The 20,239-nt window shown below is 55.4% G+C and overlaps 1 protein-coding gene across 1 annotated transcript in view; it reads right to left on the minus strand.

Moving 5' to 3' along the window:
* Window positions 1–11,100: 11,100 nt before the first annotated feature.
* The window catches only part of TEKT5 (tektin 5), a gene marked incomplete at its 5' end in the record, with an annotated part of 37,239 nt that continues 28,100 nt past the window's right edge, over window positions 11,101–20,239 (minus strand). Inside the window, 2 exons of the mRNA XM_079121750.1 lie at window positions 11,101–11,582; window positions 13,193–13,347. Of these exons, the coding sequence (XP_078977876.1) occupies window positions 11,321–11,582; window positions 13,193–13,347 (417 nt within the window). The 3' untranslated portion in view covers window positions 11,101–11,320. The remainder of the gene's footprint in view (window positions 11,583–13,192; window positions 13,348–20,239) is intronic.

A 20,239-nucleotide genomic window follows, 5' to 3' on the forward strand; every position in this document is an offset into this window, starting at 1 on the left:
CAGCCCTCAGAGGGCAGAGCTTGGAGAGCAGAGGCCTGTGCCCCGCCCCTGGCACCTCACGCCACAGGGAGGCACTGCAAGCCCCTCCCCCTCACTCTGGGCCTTGGGATGATTTAGGAAGGAGTCCAAGATGAGGTCGAAATCCCAATTCTAATATGGTGACCCTCGTCCCCATCAGCCACGAGGAAGCCCCTCAAACTACCGAATGAAAACACAAATGAATCGGGAACGAAAGTCTCTTCATGAAGCTGCGCTCTGTTGGGAAGGCAGGTCACTCATCAATGAAAAAGCTAGCCAGATGCTATCAAGCTCAGCTCTGCCGTTTGGCTCTGCCCTGCTGGCTGTGTGACATTTGGGCCGCTTGCTTACCCCCCCTGTGCCTTGGTAGTCTCCCTGTCCAACTGGCTGAGGATGTTCCCCACCTCCCAAGGTCGCTGGGATGTAGCAGCCATGTGTCAGGGATTTCCCACCAGTGGGTGAGGCCAACGGCAGCGACATCTCAGGGACTGGAGACTGGAGCCGTGCCCCTTGTCAAAGAAGTGCGTCAGCGAATCGCCTGTGCAGACCCGCTGCCTGCTTCCTTTTGAATTCTGGAGCCAGGACTTCCAGAGCCTTCGTGCTGGGCCCCGCCTGAGCCAGGAGCCGGGTTTGGAGAGGGGACAGAAACCGGTCTCGGGGAGCCACGCTTGGGAGTGGGCTGAGAATTCCGGGCTCAGGGGGCCTGTTCCAGGGAACCCACTGAGGGAGCAGGGACGCCTTTGGACCTGCCCACGCTCCCCTCCCCCACCCTAAGTCACCCACTTGGCCGGCGCTGCTGTCTGGGGTGGGGCTGGCACCTTCAGATCTTCTTGCCTCCCGGGTGCCCTGTTTATCAGGACTGGCACAGGCCAGAGGTTCCAGCTCACCCCGGTTGCCCCTCCCCATTGCCCCGTTCCAAAGGTCATCACCACCTAGTGGCCCTTGCCTGGGAGAGCCCTCTCAGAGCTGCCCAGGGGAGGGAAAGCGATTGGCACAGGCTCTGCTGAGCGGCAGCCCCAGGGCGCCCAGCGCGGGTGATTCCCAGCAAGCCAGTGTGGGCGGCGGGCAAACAAGCCCTCAGTGTCAGGCAGCCCACCAGCCCTGTCGCTGGGTGGGGCCGGGGACTGCAGGGGGCCCCCTCCCCTCCCCTCTGCAAAGCCGCCCCTGCTGCCCTCCAGAGAGGGACCCAGCCGACTCCGCAGGCCTGGGTGTGGGCCGGTTGGCTTTTGATCTCAAAGATACTGTCCATCTCGGCCTGCCCGGCCCCTGCCCTCTTTCCATTCCCGGTCCCCTCAAAATGAACCTCACCGGTAGCCTTCCTGCCAAGTTCAAGATCCTGAAAGGCAGGGGCCTCTCCAGAGGCCAGGAGGTAGGAGGGCAGGGAGGGGGCGTCCCTCTGCCCCCAGCCCCTTCTTCCCTCCCGTCCCTCTGGCATCAGAGGAACCCCGCCCCCGCCACACCTGCCCGCCCTCCAGGGTGGTGGTGATGCTTTCTGGAACCCCAAATAGAGAAGGGCAGGAGCAAGCGCAGGTGAAAGGTGCTTCAGGGCGTGAGCAGGGAGGGGGCGCTGCTCTGAGCTCCGGTGCGGCCCAGGGCCCAAGCCTCACACCCGCAGGGACCTGGGGGAGGAGGGGAACGGAGTGCAGAGCAGGAACCTGGGGGGGAGGGTCTAACTGCTGAGTTGCCTGAGCAACAGGTGAAGGGGCTCAGAGCGGTGTCTGCATTACAGAGGCACCTGGGCCTCTTCCAGGTCACCTGTCCTCTCTGGGCGCTCAGCTCTCATGGGTGCAAGCAGTTTTTCCACCTCCCCCTGAATTGGGGGAGAGTTGTCTTTCTCCGAGGAAAAAGTGGGTGTCACTCCCTGGGGGTGGTCATGGGGCACTTCTGTCCTCTATGCAGGGCCCACAACACAGGCAGCCTCCTCTTCCCAAACTGGCCTCCACAAAACCCCCGTTTAGGTTTTATCAATACCCTCTCTCGGTGCCAGTCCCTCTGTCTGTCCGTGCTGTGCTGGTCTGGTGTTGACTGGGAACAGAGTATGCCTGTGCTTGAGGAGAAGTTAGTATGCCAACCAAGACCCTTCATTCTAGAGTCATTTATTCATTAGCAAAAATGTTGAGCCCTACCATGTGTGTGAGGTGGGGCTGCAGGGAAAAAGGAAAGATGTGCCCGTCTCAAGGCTCTTGGTGTGGGGCGAACAGGGCTCAGCCCCTCCTGGAGCTACTAGCACTGAGGATGGGAAAGGGTCAAGGTATCTGCATATTTTTAAAGTACTTCACAGGACTGTATTGTCAAGGCAGTTTGGGAAACTGAGGACAGGAATTATACTGAGCGACTGATCAGCAAGACGGGGCAAGAACTTTCTGGGAAAGTGACAATGTTGGGAACTAAGCACAAGGCTGTGAACTGGAGAAAAGGGAGGGATGTATATTCCTGTTGGGGAGGAAGAGCACATGCAAAGGCACTGTGGTAGGAAAGTGGAGCTCAGGAAGACGAGAGGGCTGGAGAAGTGGCTCCGAGTTAAAACTCCAGCCACGCAACCGTCTCTTTGGCCCCTACTTCATATGCATTATCCCAGGCTTCCCTGGGAGCGCTGGGGAGCGTGGGGGTTGCCCAAGAAGGTTGCCATGGCTGGTGTTTGTGAAAGGTTTCTCATTTAGTACAGGCATGTACTGAGCCCTAGGCCCTGTGCCAGGTTCTGGCAGAATCAGGCTTCTCTCCCAACTCCCTCCTCCTGTGGGGCCCATCCCCTGGGGCTCCTGCGGAGGAGGAAGGACAACCCAGCGGAAGCTCAGCCTGGTTCCCACCTACTGTGTTCATCTCAGCACCTCTTCAGACCAGAGCATGTTTTCCACTGCCAAGACCTGCTGGTCTCGTTGGCCCCTCCGGAGGCGGGAGGCCGAGTAAAGATCCCACACACCCTCCGCCCACCGCCTCCTGCAGTAAGGGGTTACCTGCCTAGATGCTAACACGGGGGTGGGGACCTGGGGAGGCATGCATGCAGCCTCTCCTGACTCCCCCATACGCCCCGCAGTCTGGGGTGCACGTGGGGAGCATGCAGCCCGCAGAAGCTCCACTCCCGCACAGGCCAAGGGCAAGGGCTGGCCGGTGGCCCTGACTTACACTCGGGGGCGGGGCTTGGGGCCAGGGACGGGGTTGCAGGACGTGCCTCATTTGCATACAGTGGCCGGGTGGGCGGGGCCAGGCCGCTGACGTAATTCTTGATCTGTGACCGCCCAGTAGTCCGCCCCGGCGCCGCCCACGCACCCAGCGTCATTCTCTCCTCCCGGATTAGATTTTAAGCTCCTGCTCCAGAATCTTGGAATCCAGGGAGGACAGATGGGGTGGGGGGAGGAGGAGCGACTTCCGCCCTGTCATCTCGTGAAAATGCTCCCGGGGTCATTTCTGGGAATCTATGAGAAAGCAGGATAGGGAAGTGGGTGAAGAGGGGCCGCGTCCCAGCCCGTCCATCCCGGCGAGTCGCTCCTTTCGCCCCCGCTCCAGGCGCTTCAGACTCTTCCCCCTCCCACTCCTGGGCAGCGGCGAGGAGCCCGTGGTCCAGCAGGCTCGGCCATGTGGCGAAGTTGCCAGCCCTGGGTCGGCAGGGGCCCAGCCGGTCTTTCTGCACGGAGCTCTGCGTGTGGAGGCAGAAGTCTCCAACAGCCACTGGCAAGCAGGACCCTGAGAGCCCCGTCTGACCGTCCCTGTGGCCCCTCCATCTCCTCTATGTGACCCCATCCATATAACCCTTGCCAGGCTCCTGTGAGCAAGAGCCAAGGTCGCTGTGCTCATTTTACAGATGAGCAAACCGAGGCTCAGAGCCGTTGAGCTGGGCAGATGACTGGAGAGTGAGTGGAGAGCGCAGAGGGCAGGTGAGTCCAGGCGGTTCCGTGAGTGTCTCTAGTGGGTGCCCTGCACCGTCTGTTCGCCCGGGAGGAGTGAGACTCCCCACCAGAGGGAGCGTGCATGACAGGACAGAGCCCAGGCACCTCAGGGGGTGACTGGGCAGAGCCAAGACCAGGACAGGCAATCCAGCCCCAATTGCTGGGACGTTCTTGGGTCAGTGCAGTGTGGCCCTGTCCTCCCAGCCCCTGAGGCTAAGTACCTTCCATGGGTGTCTGTCCATTTATTATTATACAAATTTGCAAGACATTTTCCAAATTTTTGATCAATGTTTATATTTTTAGTATCTAAAGGGCACGTTGCAGAGTTCACACAGACGTCACTAGGAACAGTAGAGAATCTGGTTGTGGGGTGGGGTGGACAGCACCTGCTGATCTTCCCTTTTTTCTCTAATTAAGGTCAAATTCATTTAGCATAAAATTAACCATTTAAAAGGACGCGGCTCAGTGGCCTTCACAAGGTGGCATGACCATGGCCTCTATCTAGTTCCAATCCATTTTCATCACCCAAAGGAGACCCTGAGCCCCCATTAAGCTGTTGCTGTCCCTTGCTCTTCCAGACCCTTAGGACGGTGAACCTGGGAGCCAGCACCGAACATTTGGTGTCCCGGGTCTCTTGCACACCTCATCCTGGACCCGCCAAAGTCTGCTCCTCTACCCCAGGGGGTCGGCTTTCTGTCACTCCTACTGCTGCTGACGGGTGACTCATCTCCTGAGACCACCAATAGCCTGGGGCCAAGCTCTGGGCAGCTGGTACACCGTCTCCCAGGACACACACGCTGCCAGCCCAGAGTCACCCAACCTGTGGCCTGGGTGGGGCTGGGCCAGCAGCCCCTCACCCGCCCCCAGCCCTCCAGGGCTCCTCTCCCCAGGGCACCTCCCCAAGCCTGCCCCCAGAGGAGCGCCAGGAATCCCAAGCAGCACAGCTGGGCGGGGAGGAGGGTGGCCGGCTGTCTAGGGGACGCAGAGAATTCCAGCCCTGAGCACGCCTGTCTGGGGTCACATGGCCCCAGAGAAGGTGCAGCGCGAGGCTTCCAGCCCAGCCCGGGGCCCCTATCAGGCCAGGAATGTTCTGTATGCTTTCGGAGGAGCCGCGGAGGGCTCGCAGGCCCTGCAGGAATTTTAATTGTGCGCTTTGAACCTGCCCTTCTCCCACCCCCAGCCTGTGTGAGGGGACACTTGTCAAGAGCGCCCAGGGAGCCGCAGGAGCAAACAGCCGGGACTTTGTGTGATGGTGACGCGCTGGCATTTCTGGGCAACAGGCAACAATGCACCCGCCTCCCTTCCAGCGCCCAGTGGCCTGAGTGTCGGGCAGGGGGTGGGGCAGTGGGAACAGCAGTGGGAGCCACCTGGGTGGCGAGTGCCTGGGCGCTGGGGGCCAGTCCAGCTCACCTGGCTGTGCAAACGCGGGCAAGTGACCTAGCCTCTCTGTGCCTCAGTTTCCCCTCTGTAATAAGGGGAGGGATGACCTGAGCTGAGCAAAGCGCTGGGCATCTTCCCGCATTCCAGCTGTTATCTCCAGCTGTTTGTCCTGCTGTCTCCCCCAGAGAGTGGAGAAATGTTCCCCAGCTCAGCAGCTCTGTGACAGACGGTGGTGTCCTCTGTTCCTTTAGACACCTTTTGCCAGAGGCTCTTCCAGTCCCTGTTCACGGTAGGTACCCCCTAAAGGAGGCTTTTCTTTTATTTGGGAAGCTGCAGTCAACAGTTCAGATCACTTGACTGGATTTAAATCCTGTGTCATTTATTTACTGCGTGATGATGGGCAAGTTTGTTAACCTCTCTGTGCCTTAATTTCTATTTTCATGTTCCAGGGCTGAGTAGTGATTAAAATGAGATGGTGGTTTTTAAAGTGCCCACCATGGGACATACACTCAATAATGAGAGACATTATTTTTAAAACACTACTGCAAACCCCCTTAAGTAGAGTCTTGGGAGCCATGTTGTACATTTCCATGGTTGGATCAAGAACCCGAGGCTCAGAATGGCTCAGCAGCTCTTCCAAAGACCGCACTGCTAGTGGGGTCCAACCCAAGTTGGAAGGCAGCTTGAAAGTCGGCTCTGAGCCACGGCATTAACCCACAGGCCCTCTTCCACACTGGCAGCAGGGAGACCCATTTCTCCACGTGGGATTGGAAGGCCCCTGCTCTCTGCTTTAGGATTCATCAGGAAAAATAGGTAACTATGGGTCCCAACTCAATAATGTATCTGAAAAATCAACAGTTCACAATGTATCGGTGCAACACAAGCATTCAGAGAGCAATGTGAAAAAAGAGTCGTGTGAACGTCGAGTCCGGGTACTTGTTTTCTCTTGGTGCTTTCCTGGGCCCAAGGACCTGCTCCCGGTGATGCCGAGGCCCAGGACCCCCTCCTGGTGATGCTGAGGCCCCCGACAGTGTTTGCATTACAGTTCAATGAAGCCGCCCCCATCCCAGAGGAAAGAGGACTTCAGAGGGGACATGGGGTGACTTGGCTGCAGACACATGTCGGGTTCAGGCAGAACCTGGAGACTGCCTGGCAGAGCAGGCTGGAGCTCGGCTTCATGGATTCCACGCCACTGCCTCTTCCAGGAGACCAGTGTCCCATGAGATCCGATTGTGGATACCCCGCCCGGCTCCCCAGCTGCACTGGAGCGTTAGAAGCAGCCACGGCCTCTGGTGTCTGGCATGGCAGTGAATTCAGAGTGTGGACAATCCACCCAGGGCACCAGTGTCCTAGGAAGCCCATGGAGCAGGATTCACGGGGCCTGATCTGCCTGCACTGTACTTGTGTGACACACTGAAGTTCCTTCTCATCTCAACCCTCTGAGCCTTGATTTTCCAAAGGGAACAGGCTATTTCAAAGGGTCCTTAAGGGAACTGGAACAAGGAGGAGTAACAAAGACAGCTGCCTGCACAGTCAACAGGCAACATCTGAGTGAAGCAGGATCAGTGTGTGGCGACTGGGAGTGGTGGGGACTGTGGCAAAATGAAGGCTGTAAGTTCATATGTCAGCAGCACAAGAGATTGTGGGCACAGGGGAGCCGTAGAATCCTATTTTTAAGAGAAGTCTAACACACACACAAATATAGACATACAAATATAGATAGATGCAGAATTTATTATTAAAGGTGGTCAATTAATCTGATATGTTCTGGAAGGTTTCTACAAATTGAGACCCTGTCCATGCCTATCAGCCTTATTGGTCCCCACACCTTAGATTCCATCTCCTTCCTTGTGGTTTCTCCCTTTTCTTTCCCTCCAAAGCCTCCTGGATTTCTAGCACCAGGCCTGGTCTTCAGAAAAATCCCAAACTGCAGGGTCAGGCCTTGGGAGCAGAAGGCCGGAAACACACACTCGGTCTCTCTCCTTGGGGAGGGGTGTGTTCCTCGGAGCCAGCTGGACAGCATCTCTCCTGAGCCAAGAGGGAAAGCAGATCAGCTGGGAAATCCTCTCGACTCCCAGTTTGTTCTGGACCTGGCAGGAAGCCAGTCCTTGAGGTTGTCGCTGAGATTTCCTGCCTCAGACACGTCTGCCACAGAGAAGTCACCCTGCAAAGTGGGGTCAGCGTGCCAGCTTCCCAGCATCACGGAGGGGTCCCACATCATCCGGTTCCTCTGCTGGAAATAGCAGATGGGTCTGGGGTCGCTTCCAGGCTGGAGGCAGCTACACCTTTTCTCCCCTAAAACTCAGAAATAACTCACCAGTCCAGACGGAATCCCATGCGTTGGTGTGTATGGCCTCGGCTACTCTCTGTCACTCAGTAAAGCACTGTGTGCGGGGACCGAGGGAACAGAGGTGACTGATCTCTTTTTAAGTTTCTTATCAACAAGCCCAGCCAGCACAAACCATGGTTTCTAGATACCAACCTCCAGTAAAAAGAGCCAGGATTCCGCATGAACAATTTGAGCGACCATATACATCATGTGGCGCTGGATGATAAAGCAGAAGACAAATATATGAGTCCACACCGATAGACCCAAACGGGGTGAAGAACAGAAAAGGAGGCAAAGGAAGCAGCAAAGGAAGTTTTAGGGAAGGTTTTTCTTCCAAACTTGCAAATAATGTACACAGATGTTGCTGATCCTAAAGCAGGTGGAACTGAACCCCGACCCTTAAGCTTGGGCTGGACCTGGGTCGCTCCTCTAAAGTAGATCACAGGAAGAAGGAGGAAGAGTAACTCGATGGTGGAAAAGCCAGCAGACGTCACCCCAGGATGAGGCACACATCCCCAGGGATACTGTGTGGCCCTCCTGTGCTCTACTGTGATGGAACAGAAAGGGTGCTTCACCTCACAGGTATGCTCTTCCCGAATCCATCATCTCCGTCTGATCCTGAGAAAATATCGGACAAACCAAAATTCAAGAGTCCTTGTCTGCTATTTGTAAAATTATCAAGTTCTCAAAAACCAAGGAAAGACTGGGAACTGTCAGGTCAGGGAAGACCAGGCAGATGCCTGGTTAGATGGTGGAACAGGAAGAGCGCACGAGAGGGCAGCTAGTGAAATCCAGAAAAACCCTGGAGTTCAGTTGATAGCAATGAAGCCTATTAAGTTCGTGGTTTTAACAAATGTTCCGTCACAAATGCTTCTAAGGGAAAAGGGACCCTGGTACCTTCTTTGCCACTGTTATTAAAAAATCTAAATCAATCGCAAAATAAGCAGCTTAAGAAAAGCATTTCCTCTTGATTAAAATAGGAATGCACATTCATCGTAGAAAGTTTGTGAAATTCACAAATAAGATCCAGCTGTTGCTCGCCGTGCACTCAGTTGACATTCTGGTGTATTAAGTGCAATTTTTTTTTTTTTTTTCCCCTTTGGTACGGGGATTGAACCCAGGGCCACTTAAGCACTGAGCCACATCCCCCAACTCTTTTTGCATTTTATTTAAAAACAGGTCTCACTGAGTTGCTCAGGGCCTCCTTAAGTTGCTGAGGGTGGCTTTGAACCCACCATCCTCCTGTCTGCGTGCACCATCGCCCAGCTAGTCGATGCAGTCTTGCTTCCTGCGCTCTGCATACCACTGAGGACGGCTCAGAATCACCATCTTGCACCCTGTGCCTTCAGCCCTGTAAGCATGTCCCTTCGACTTCAGGCATTTGGTAAGATACACTTTCATAGCTATTTAATATTTGTTGACTGTGTTATCTTTTACTTAGTGTGTCTCTCTGCTGTTCGACATAACATCAGTGGTTTCCTATGATTAAAAAAGAAACTACCCTGGGTCTGCACTTGGGATTGGTCTTTTAAAGACATTCATAAATCAAAGGATGTGTATATTTGTAAGGTTCTGGATGCATATTGTCAACTCTCCAAAAGTGTACACCAGGGGTGCCCAGTTGCAGGGTGGTTAGGATGCCTGCTTCGTCCAACTGACCTGGCCAGGAGCCAAACACCGAACAGCCCCAACCCTAGGGTGCCCCTGACATCGCCTCTCCGGGTTCCGTTGGCCTCTTTCTGCACCTTTCTCCTCCCTTGGCCCTCTGCCTGCCCAGATCCTGCCCTTTAAGACCTTCCTGAGCCAGCTCACCCTTTCTGGAAGCTTTGGCTGTTTCCTTTATGCTCAGACACAAACCAGCCTTTTTTTTTTTTCTTTTCCGTATTTTTATGGGTGCATTGTCATTGCACATAGTGGCAGGATTCATTGTTACAAATTCACACAATATAGCAATCTAATTTGGCAATGTCATTCCCCAGTGCTTCCCCCTCCCTCCGCCCCTCCCCTGGGTTTTTGTGCGACCCCCCCCCCCCCCACCCAGCCCACCTGTCTTTTCCTTTTCCTCTCCAGCTTCCACATAGGAGAGAAAACATTCGACCTTGACCTTCTGAGTGTGGCTTATTTCACTTAACATAACGGTCCTGAGTTCCATCCATCTTCCTGCAAGTGACATGATTCCACCCTTCTTTGTGGCAGAAGGAAACTGCACGGTGCACAGAGCCGCACTTTCTTTTCCCTTTCATCCACTGACTGACGCCCAGATGGTCCTGCCTCGCCGGGCCGGTTCCCAGTGTGGATGCCCACGTTTGCTTCCCGTGCACCCCTGATGCGCATCTCAGCTGCCCCCTCCCTTTGACTATTGCGACCCGTGTTGCTCCCAGGATCCATGCGCACGCATTTGCTAGAGTCCACGCTTTAACGCTCCGGTGTTGGGTGTCCGCCTAGGGACGGAGCTGCTGGCTGATGGGGAGTTTCATGCTGAAATTTTTGACACAACAGCACTGTTTCACAAAGCTTCTGTCAACTCGAGCTGACCCAAAGAATTGATTTTGCTGGGCACCTGTAACCCCAGGGCTTGGGAGGCTGAGGTCGGAGGATGGAGTTCAAAGTCAGCCTCAGCAACTCAAGAGACCCTCTCTCTAAATAAAATATAGAAAAGTGCTGGGGATGTGGCTCAGTGGTTAATCATCCCTGGGTTCAATCCCTGGTACTGAAAAAGAAGTTTTTAAAAACTTTTTGCCTTTTTTTTTCCCCCTCCTAGCAATTTATAAAACATCTGGTTTAGTCAGCTTTTTCATTGCTGTGACTAAATGATCTGCAGTTACAGAGGAGAGGTTTATTTGAGGGCTCACGGTTTCAGTGGTCTTAGTCCACAGAAGGCCAGCTCCGTTCCTTGGGGCTCGATGAGGCTGAACATCACCGCAGAGTGTGTGGCAGAGAAGCAGTTCACGTGAGATCAGGAGGCAGAAAGAAACTCCACAGCCAGATGCAAATATATATGTACCCCAAAGCCAGCCCAATTCCTAGCTCCTCTAGCCACACCCTACGTGCCTCCAGTTACCACCCAGTTAATCCCAGCAGGGTTTGATTCACTGACTAGGTTAAGACTCTCAAACCCAATTATTTCTCATCTGAACCTTCTTACATTGTCTCACGTGTGAGCTTTTGGGGGACACCTCACATCCAAACCATAACATCATCCTATCTTCCAAAGCTGGGATCCAAACCTAAGACTTCTGATTCCAAATTATTGTTGTTGTTGTTACTTGCATTGCCCTACAGTGCTGACAGTGACCGCTACCTCTGACCGACCTCATTTGGTAAATGAGGTGCCCAGGTTAGGAGCTTGTTCAGGGCTATCAGTAACTCAGTGATAGGGCTGGGCTCTGTACTCCTAAATGGACAGACAGGTAAAGAGGGACGGAAGGGAAGAAGGAAAAGAGGGAGGGAGGGAGGAGCGGGTGGGAACCTGGCAGGGAGGGAGGTGGCCTCTCATTCCTGGGAATGCTGGCAGCCTTCAAGTACCCCGCTCACACCCTGTCTCCTCCCAGGGCCTCCCATGAAGCCACGTGAAGTAAGAAATGAGTCCCAGGATTTTGATTTGGGCATATTTATTTGGACTCTTTATATATATATTTTTTCATGATAGGAGGAAGGGGAGAAAATGACACTTTATTTTATTTTTGGGTCTTTTCAAATTGCATGCCCTTTAACAAACCCGTGCAGAGCAGGCGCAAGGGCTGACGGGGGCCACGCAGGTGTGGCCCACCATGCGAGGCGTGCTGGGGAAGGCCCTGCGCATGGCCATGCACTTGTCCTTGTCGATGCAGAGCGTGTTGGCCTTGATGGCCAGCTCGTGCTCCAGTCGCGACTTGGTCATCACCAGCAGCTGTATCGTGTCCTGAGTCTCTCGTAGCCTCAGCTTGAGGGTCTGCAGGGTGTCGTCAATGGTGAACACCTCGTTCACCAGCCTGGGGTGAGGACGGAGGGAGGGCGAGGGTTATGGGGTCCTTCAACACAGATGCTCCCCACGATGGGGTGGGAATAATAGAGCGAAAGGGGTAAGGCTGAGCCCTGGAGGGCAAGAAGCAGGTGGAGCTGCCAGGGGCGATGGGCATAAAGGAACAGGATGGTGAGCAGATGCTTGAAAACAATATGGCGGCTCTTTCCAGGGAGCCCGGCAATTCCACCTTGGCCTACACCCCAGAGAACTGAAAACAGGTGTTGGAACCAAAAGGTATACATGGAATGGAAGTTCATAGCCCCACTGTTCCCCATACCGAGAGGTGGGAACGATCCCTCCACTGTCCATTGACGGTGGAATGGATAAACAAACATGGCATATCTGTACTATGAGATAGCATTCAGCCGTGACAAAAAGGACGTCTGTGGGGGGCCGTCCTTATTTCGCAGAATCAGACTAGGTTGAGCCATGGGATGCAGAGGTCTGGCTTCTAGGAACAGAGGAATGTCCCAGATTCCTGGGGAGCTCGTGGCCCTGCGTGGGAGTGGTTCCCTGTCGTACTCTGTGATAGTTCCGGAGATAATGGCTCCACGAACTCCACCCCGACCTGTCCATCACAGAAGCAGCCCCTCCCGGTCTTGACCCCCTTTACCTGTGTGACTATAAAATAAAGGAGAGCTGCGCTACTCCCTGTTGTTAGAGGCCAGAGCTGGTGTGGCCCGACCCGTCACACCCCCTCTCATTTAAAAAGAGATTGGCTCTTGTGTTTTTATTGATTAGGTAAGTTTATGGGTAACTGATTGAGTTATAACCAACATCATGCTCTGGCAGTAACCCTTTTCTCATCCCCGCAGGGCGTGGCTCAGAGACCCCCACAGAAGTCTTTGTTACATGCATGTTAAATAGGATTTTGGCTATTTGGAAATAGGGTCTTTGCAGATGTCGCTAAGTTAGGGATCTTAGATAAGCTCATCCTGGATTTCGGATGGGCCCTACATCCAGGGACAGACCTCCTTGTAAGAGAGAAGAAGGACCTTCCAGACATGGAGGTGTGCAGGGAAGAGGCGTGTGAGGAGGAGGCAGAGACGGGTCTTGGCACCCCTCCCCCACACTCACGGCCCCCTCCTGGGCGGGCACGAACTTTCCGCCGGACCCCCGCTGTCCCCGAAGCAGGCCTCCTTAGCTGGGCAGGATGAGTGGGGCCCACCAGTGAGGAGGGCCTCGGCTGCCGCGGGGGCTCACGGGTGGGAACCGTACAGGAGGGAGCCCAGGGGGCGAAGCCCGCGCCTCCTCCCGGGAGCCTGGAGACAGAAGTGAAGGCACCGGGGGACCGAGGCCCTGTCGCTGGCTGGAAGGCTAACACCTCCTCAGCGTTGGAGGGCCAGCAAGGAGGCTTCCCGAGCACAGAGCCACACACCCACCGGTGCGTTGTGGGGCTGCCAGGGCAGCAGGCAGAGCTGTGGAGCGGCCACCGCGCGTGCGCACTGCTGAGATGTGGGACTGGAGGGCCCCCTCCCGGAGGGACTGCTCTTCGGTGCCAAGGTTCCTGGAGCGCCTGAGACCCACCCCTTCCCTTCCTAGATCCCAGTATCCCCCAGGCCCACCACTGCCACTCACTTGAATTGTGGGATGTCCCTGCACAGCTCCACGTTGGGCCGCCGCGTGCGGCACGCCAGCCTGGTCTGTGCCACCTTCAGCGGGCACTCCTTGGCCACGATGGCCCTCTCCAGCAGCATGATGGTGTTCTCAGCCTGGAAGATCTCCTGCAGCGTCTGTGGGGACCCCGAGGCTGTCACCACCAGGACGCTCTGGCCTCCTCCCACTTCGGGCCTGGCAGGAGCTGAGGCCAACTCGGGCAGCCTCCGGCCAGGGCTTGATTACTCCTCCCCCGCCCTTGAGCCCTTGTGAAGGACTAGGGAGCAGTTTCAGGCATCCTGACCACCACAGCCCACTGCTGGAGATGGGCCGGGCCAAGGCTGCTCTCCTCTTAATCTCCAGAATCTACGGGTGCAGCCAATTAGTGTCCAGTGGGAAGACCGGGAAGGGAGGGGGCGTGAAGGTTAACGTGGAGCATCCAGAACAGCAGCTGATCTCCAAAACCGTCTTCATCTGAATCTGTGTGGGCTGCTCTGTATCTTTTTAAGATCCAGAATTTACTTTCCTAGTAACTAGGTCAGTAAGTGAAGAAGAAAGAGACATAATTTTCAACTCATCCATAGAAACATTTTGTCTACTAAAATGCCACCATTGTCCTACAGTCGGTAGAAGTACAGATCCAGGCAGGGGTGGAGAGCTCCAAGTCTTGCTCTGAGCGAAGGTTTTACAGGTACAAACCCAGGAAGAACTAACTCGTCAGCTAAGTTCGTCAGGCTGTGCACCTGCTAATAAGCCTGCTGTGCCTCCACAGAAAATAAAACGAAAATCAGAAAGAGGTCAGTCACGAGGAAAGACTGGACAAGCGCCATCACCTGTGTTGGGCACATGGGAGTCTTCTGATTCTCCTGCTTCTGTGTGTAGGAAAGTTTCCATGATAAAGAACAGAACGAGAGCACCAAATGAAACTGGGCACACCAGGATGGCCCATTACCAGAAGGACCCAACCTTGAACTTGGCCCACCGTAAGCATACTGGGGATGGAGCCAGCAGCACTCAACGGAGGCCACACACCCTGCTGTCACCCAGTGGCCCCGGATCTGAGAGTAGCTATGTGCTTCTGGGAGTCCCTCTTCTGCAAGGAGGCTGTTTGTGGGAGGGCTGTGCTGGTAGGACCCCCATGGTGAGGACACGTGTCCACTCCCAATGGCCTAGAGGTGACCCTGCCGTGATGGCCCCAAAGCCCAGAAGGGTGTGCTGACATTATCCATCGCCACAGAGCTCGGTTTCACTTGACCCAGAGATTCAATACCATTTAAGAAGCCCACTCACCAGCTCCACCAGTAACTGCTCAGTGGGGTCACTGCTTGAGACTAGCCTGCCCTTCTGTGGGGGGCATTCACTTTGTGTGCCGCCATCTTAAAACCCAACAATTGCTGTGTGCCGCCATCTTGAAACCAGACAACAGCTAGTAATGTCTTTTCTGCGTCTACTGTGAGTATAATAAATGAGGAGTGTAAATTCAAATTTCAACCTAGTAGGAAATTCCCAACATCAAAACCATGGAGGTCTGGGGAGAGAGACAGGGAGGCCTAAGGATGAGAAAAGATCACCGACGTCGGAGAACCAGTGAAATTCAGGACACCCAGTCAAGTTTGAATTTCAGATAATCAACTGAGCACTTCTGAGTGTGTGTGTCCCACAGTGAACTGATAGAGTATGTTCTCTCAAGCTTTACATACTGGAACCCTAATTCCAACGTGTTGGCATTTGGAGATGGAGCATTTGGGAAGTGATTAGGTCGTGAGAATGGCGTCCCATGAACAGGGTGGTGCCTTGAAGCAGGCCAGAGAGACACCTCCATCTCTTCCACCACAAGAAATCAGCAGTTTGCAGTCTAGAAGTCAGCCCCACCCCCAGCACAGGGCTGTGCTGATACCCCGATGGTGGACAGGGAGCTTCCAGAACTGCCAGAAATAAATGTCATCGTTTATAAGCCACCTCGTCTGTGGTACTTTGTTATAAAACCCCAACAGACTCATCTCCCATTGCAGGAGATACACTGACACTCAAAATGATTTACTGTCGATCTGATATTGAGGTTTAACTGAGTGTCCTGCATTTTTATTTGTTAAACCTGGCAACTCTGCTCAGTAGTAACTAATAACATTAACTGAAACATTAACTGCATGATTGACAGTGGATCTGGAAAGCCATATTGTTAACCAGCTTCCCACTGGTTCTCATGCACACTAAAATTTGAGAAGTCTGCCCCCCAAATGATATGGGATGATCCTCCTAAGATTTTGGCATAGGAGAAAACTGATTACACATTAGCATGGCCGCACCCCTGAATGGCGTCAGGACTGAGGACAACACCCAGGCCCTGCCTGTGAGGATGTTCCAGTCACGTTCTTTCCCCTTTATCATAAGCTGTACAATATTCGCAGATACCTGAGGATGGCTATTTTAGGGAGTCAGACCCATATCCTACAGGCACCAAGACACTGCTTAAAAGTCAATTTTGTCCAAGTACGAAAGCCCGGCTTCCCTATTAGCTTAAGAAAAGGGCCAGGAAAGACAGTTCTGCTACTTCAAGAGGACGAAGATGCCTGTTTCTTGCAGAGGGTGGAGACGGGCGGCTGAGTCAGGAGAGGGTGGGGAGGCTGCCCAGCCTCCTTCACAGCACATCTGGGGGGGAGGCTGGCCCCCACCCGGCTCCCAGGGAGCGACCCCTCGCTGGTTAAACATCCCCCCTAGAGTGTTCTGGGCCCAGCCCCTTAGTGTCACGCACACACATCAATTCTTGGAAGCCCTGGTGACTTTCCTGGGAATTCTGCCCTTTGGGGAGGTTTCGGGGGGAATTCAAAAGCTCCAGGAGGTCCGCCTCGCGGGGCGTGGGAGAACGCAGCTTTCCATAGCCCACAAATGCTCCCTGGTGGCCCTGCACCCAGCCATCTGGACACCCTACCCAAGGAGCCTGTGGCCGGGGTGAAAAGGGAGGGACATGGCCGAGGGTTCGGCTGGTGGTGAGAGGCCTCCAGCGGTGCCGCCAGCTCCGTCCCCGCCGGCTCACCCACGGCAGGTCCCCAGGTCAGTGCCCTGAGTCCGCACTTCTCCTGGTTCACTCTCTTGGCCCTTGGTGCCCCTGCTCAGGGCTGGACCAGCCTCCCAGGGCCTGATACTCCACAGAGGGCCTGAGGCCTGGTCAGGGAAGGGCTGCCGCTCGCGCTCAGGCACTCACCCCAGCGAGTCCAGTGCTCTTGGTGCGGGGACCTCCTTAGCAAGCACTGCGCCAGGCGGAGGATCCAGAGGGACAGGGCAGACCTCCCCTCCTTGCGGCCTTCACGTGTGCATGCTTCACTTTCCCTTGCTCCACAGGTGTCCATAGGAGCAGGACGAGCGTCCCTTCCCATCTCAGAAGCTCAGGCTCTTTCTACCTGCTGCTGAAACACTGGCCAGGTGGCTCTGTGTGCAGCACATGGGTGGGTGAGGGCACTTTAGGCCCGAACTCCCATGCAGGGGCAGCCACACCTGGACAGGGGCAGCCTCCTCCAGCGTTGCTCCAGGCCAGGCCTGCACGAGCCCCGCACGTGGACCACCTCGTTAGAGGAGCAAATCGGTCCTCTGCTGAAGGACCAGCAGCGTTCCTGATTTTAGATGAGGAAAACGAGGCTGCTAGCTCCTTGTCACTTCCTCTCAAACCCACAGACCCCATCCCGGTCATCTCCCTAGGGGGCAGGCACAGCAGTGGAATGGCCAGGCTCGCAGGCATCGGCCCCTACCACGTGTCAGCAGCCTGCCCTGCCCTGCCCTGCCCGGCTCCTGCTGGCCTTCCACTTATCCACTGATGAGTGACTCTTTTAAACAAGCTTATTGTTTAGGAACTTGAAGTGACTCCACTTAAATCGAGGTGCACGGTCAGACCTGCTAGCACCCGAGAGGGTGGCCCAGAGAGACAGAACCCGGGAAACCCAAATTCTGCTGCGCGGCCCCAGGAAATTCGAGAGTGTAGGTGAGGGAGCAAGCTGGAGCAGGGGAGGGAAGGGGTGCCGAGGGCCTGGGCCCAGGAGGGGCCAGCTGCACTTTGTGTCCCCTCAGCCCTCAGCTGCTCTTCTCAAGTGAGCCTGCCTGTGGGTTTTCCAGAACCAGCTGCTCTAGAACTGTCTGGCGACACACCACAAGCAAACCAGCCCAGCCGAGGCAGAGTGAGCACGGCCAATAGGCCTTCCCAGCCTGTCACCTGCAGCCACGGCCGCTTCGTCAGAAGGGGAGAAGAAGCCACAAACCCCCCACCCAAGTCCTCAGAGCTTGGTGGGCACCTCCAGAGCCCAGGCGGGTGAGTCAGCCTCCAGAAACTTGAGGATTGTGACCGTCCCACACCCCCAGGACCAGGAGGCAGATCACAGTGTGGGCTGACCAGGGGCAGGGGCCAGAGACAACAGCCAAGGCGGAAGCCAACTGGACCCTCATCCTAAGTTAGAGCCACTGATGAGGCCTCTTTGGAGAGCAAGTCAATGGGACAGGACCAATCCGGAGGACCTGCAAGTCCCAGTGAGTCACTCCTGGGCATATAGTGTAGGAACCCGTCACCCGTGACCCCCAGGAGACACTCACGTTCCATGCAGTGTTGCCTATGGTGGGCAGCCAGCCGACCACCACCAGGTGCCCATGACTGTGGACCTCCAGCGTTCCATGCGGAGGGTCAGCCGTGCATGGCCTCAGCGCCGGGCCCCACGCCAGGTGAGGAAAGCAGGCCCAGAAGGCACGCGACAGCACGCTCCCTCCAAGAGCTTAAAAGTCCATGCAAAACACCAGATACCCGGATAAGAACCCAACATCAAGGGAGCCATGTGACACTCAAACTGGGCGTCCCGGAGAAAGAGCGAGAATGCCACCTGGTGATAAGCGACAGGCACCTGAGGGAGGGCTTCGCACAACAGTTCTGCCAGGAACGCTGACGGACGGTGAAGTCACCGTCTTCACCAGGGACTGGAGGGGAAACTCCCTGCCGCCCTAAGAGGGTCCAAGTGTCCTCTAAAAATAACTTCCTTATTTTTTAAGGGAGAAATTTGAAAAAAAATTACTACCTAATGGTAGGAGCCATTCCCAACTTGGCGGCACAGGGAACACCTGGCCCCGCCCACCCAGGGTCTGGTCCCGAGCGCAGCCCGGGCACCAGGACTCCTCAGACGCTCCTCGGGTGATTCAAAGTGCAGCCAGGTCAGCCGTGGGCGCAGGTGATACAGCAATATGCAGAAATTAGGGAACCTCTGAGAAGTGGGTTAATGGCTGCAGGCAGGAACTTGACCATAAGCCAAGGTCAAGCAGGAGCCCCAAGTGGGCAGGGGGCGGGGGAGTCTATGTGGATGAACCTCGAAAACCTGGAACTCCAGCCCTCAGGCCCAGAGCTGGCCTCTTCCTGCTATGACCCAGACAATGCAGACCCCTGTCCAGGCAGGGGAGGCTGGGAGCACAGGCGGCCTGCAGAGAGGAAGCCTGGGCAAGTGTGCGTGTGCTCCTTGGTCTCGAGTGTGTGTACCCACTGACGCAAACACAAACAGTGCGAGTCACAAACACCCCTCCTCCTGTGGCATTCACCACCCACCCACCCGCTCCCAGAGCTGGAGTAGCCACTCATTCACGTCAAACCAAACGTGCTCGCCCCACAGGGCCTTTGCACAGGCTACCCTCTGATATACCCCACAAGATATCACGTGGTTCATTCCCCAGCCTCCTGTGGCCTGTGGCTAAAATGCAAGATCGCCTTCCTGATCACCCCATTGAACAGTGCCCGGGCAGGGTTGTTCCTGAAAACACGGGCAAGTGTGTGGACTCCTCGCTGCCCCCACAGAGCTGGAGAGACGCACGTGTACAGGCATACTCTGAGCAATGGCAGCACACCCGGCTCTTCCCAAGGGGCCAGCTTCCTTAGAAATACATCCTGTGAAGTGCCACAAGAAAGCCACGGCAGCTTGCTCCCCACCTGACTCTGGCCAGGTACGGCAATCTCTCACATATGGACACACACACACACACACACACACACACACACACACACGCACGCAGGGCTGGCGTCCCTCTGCCTGGTTCCTGAGCTCTGAGGGGCTGCTCTGGGCCCCAGACCCCTCCACAGGGACCGTAATCTTTCTGTTCCCATCGTAAGGGTAAGAGGCTCCTGGGCCCAGTCTGGCTCGTCTGGAGGGTGGGCGGGGCCGCTGGGGATTGGCCCAGGGCGTCACCCGAAGACAGGAGGAGACTTGGCACCCTGGGTCTGGCAGCCTTCCCTGCCTTTCCCGCCCTGGCTCAGAGCAGGAACTCAGTTGGGAAGAGGGTGTCGGAGGGGACGCTCACCTCCCTTCCTCTCCCAGCCCCGAGCTCTACACCCTCATGCTGCAGGCTGCCTACCATCAAAATGAGACTGCCAGTGGCGCGCGCCTGTCATCCCAGCGGCTCCGGAGGCTGAGGCAGGAGGATTGCGTGTTCAAAGCCAGCCTCCGCAAAAGCGAGGCACTAAGCAACTCAGTGAGACCCTGTCTCTAAATAAAATACAAAATAGGGCTGGGGATGTGGCTCAGTGGTTGAGTTCCCCTGAGTTCAATCCCTGGTACCAATAAAAAAAAGATAAACCTAGGAAAGCAGATTCCTAAACCCCTCACATCCTTCTCTCCAGGGACAGGCCTCATCACCTCTCTGCAGTCACATATTCCAGCTCCTGCTCTTACTTGCTGTGTGACCTTCCATAGATCACAACTTCTCTGTGCCTCATGCAGTCTGAACTTGACATCTGTTAGGCCCGCCTAGCTGCAGACACAGCGTGCAGCACTTGTTCTTTTGACTGTAAAACTGATACAATAACTCACCCCCAGGGTTATTGTGAGGATTAATGAGGCACGTGTGTTAATTCTGCATCAACTGGTTTGGACTAAGGGGTGCCCAGACAGATGGCAAAGCATTATTTCTGGGTGGTCTGGGAGGGTGTTTCTGGAAGAGACGAGCATTTGAATCGATGGACTGAAAAGGCCTGTCCAATGTGGCTGGGCCTCATCCAACCACTGAGGGCCCCTGTGA

This window comes from Sciurus vulgaris, assembly GCF_902686455.1.
Source record: "Sciurus vulgaris genome assembly, chromosome: 18".
NCBI classification, from domain to species: domain Eukaryota; kingdom Metazoa; phylum Chordata; class Mammalia; order Rodentia; family Sciuridae; genus Sciurus; species Sciurus vulgaris.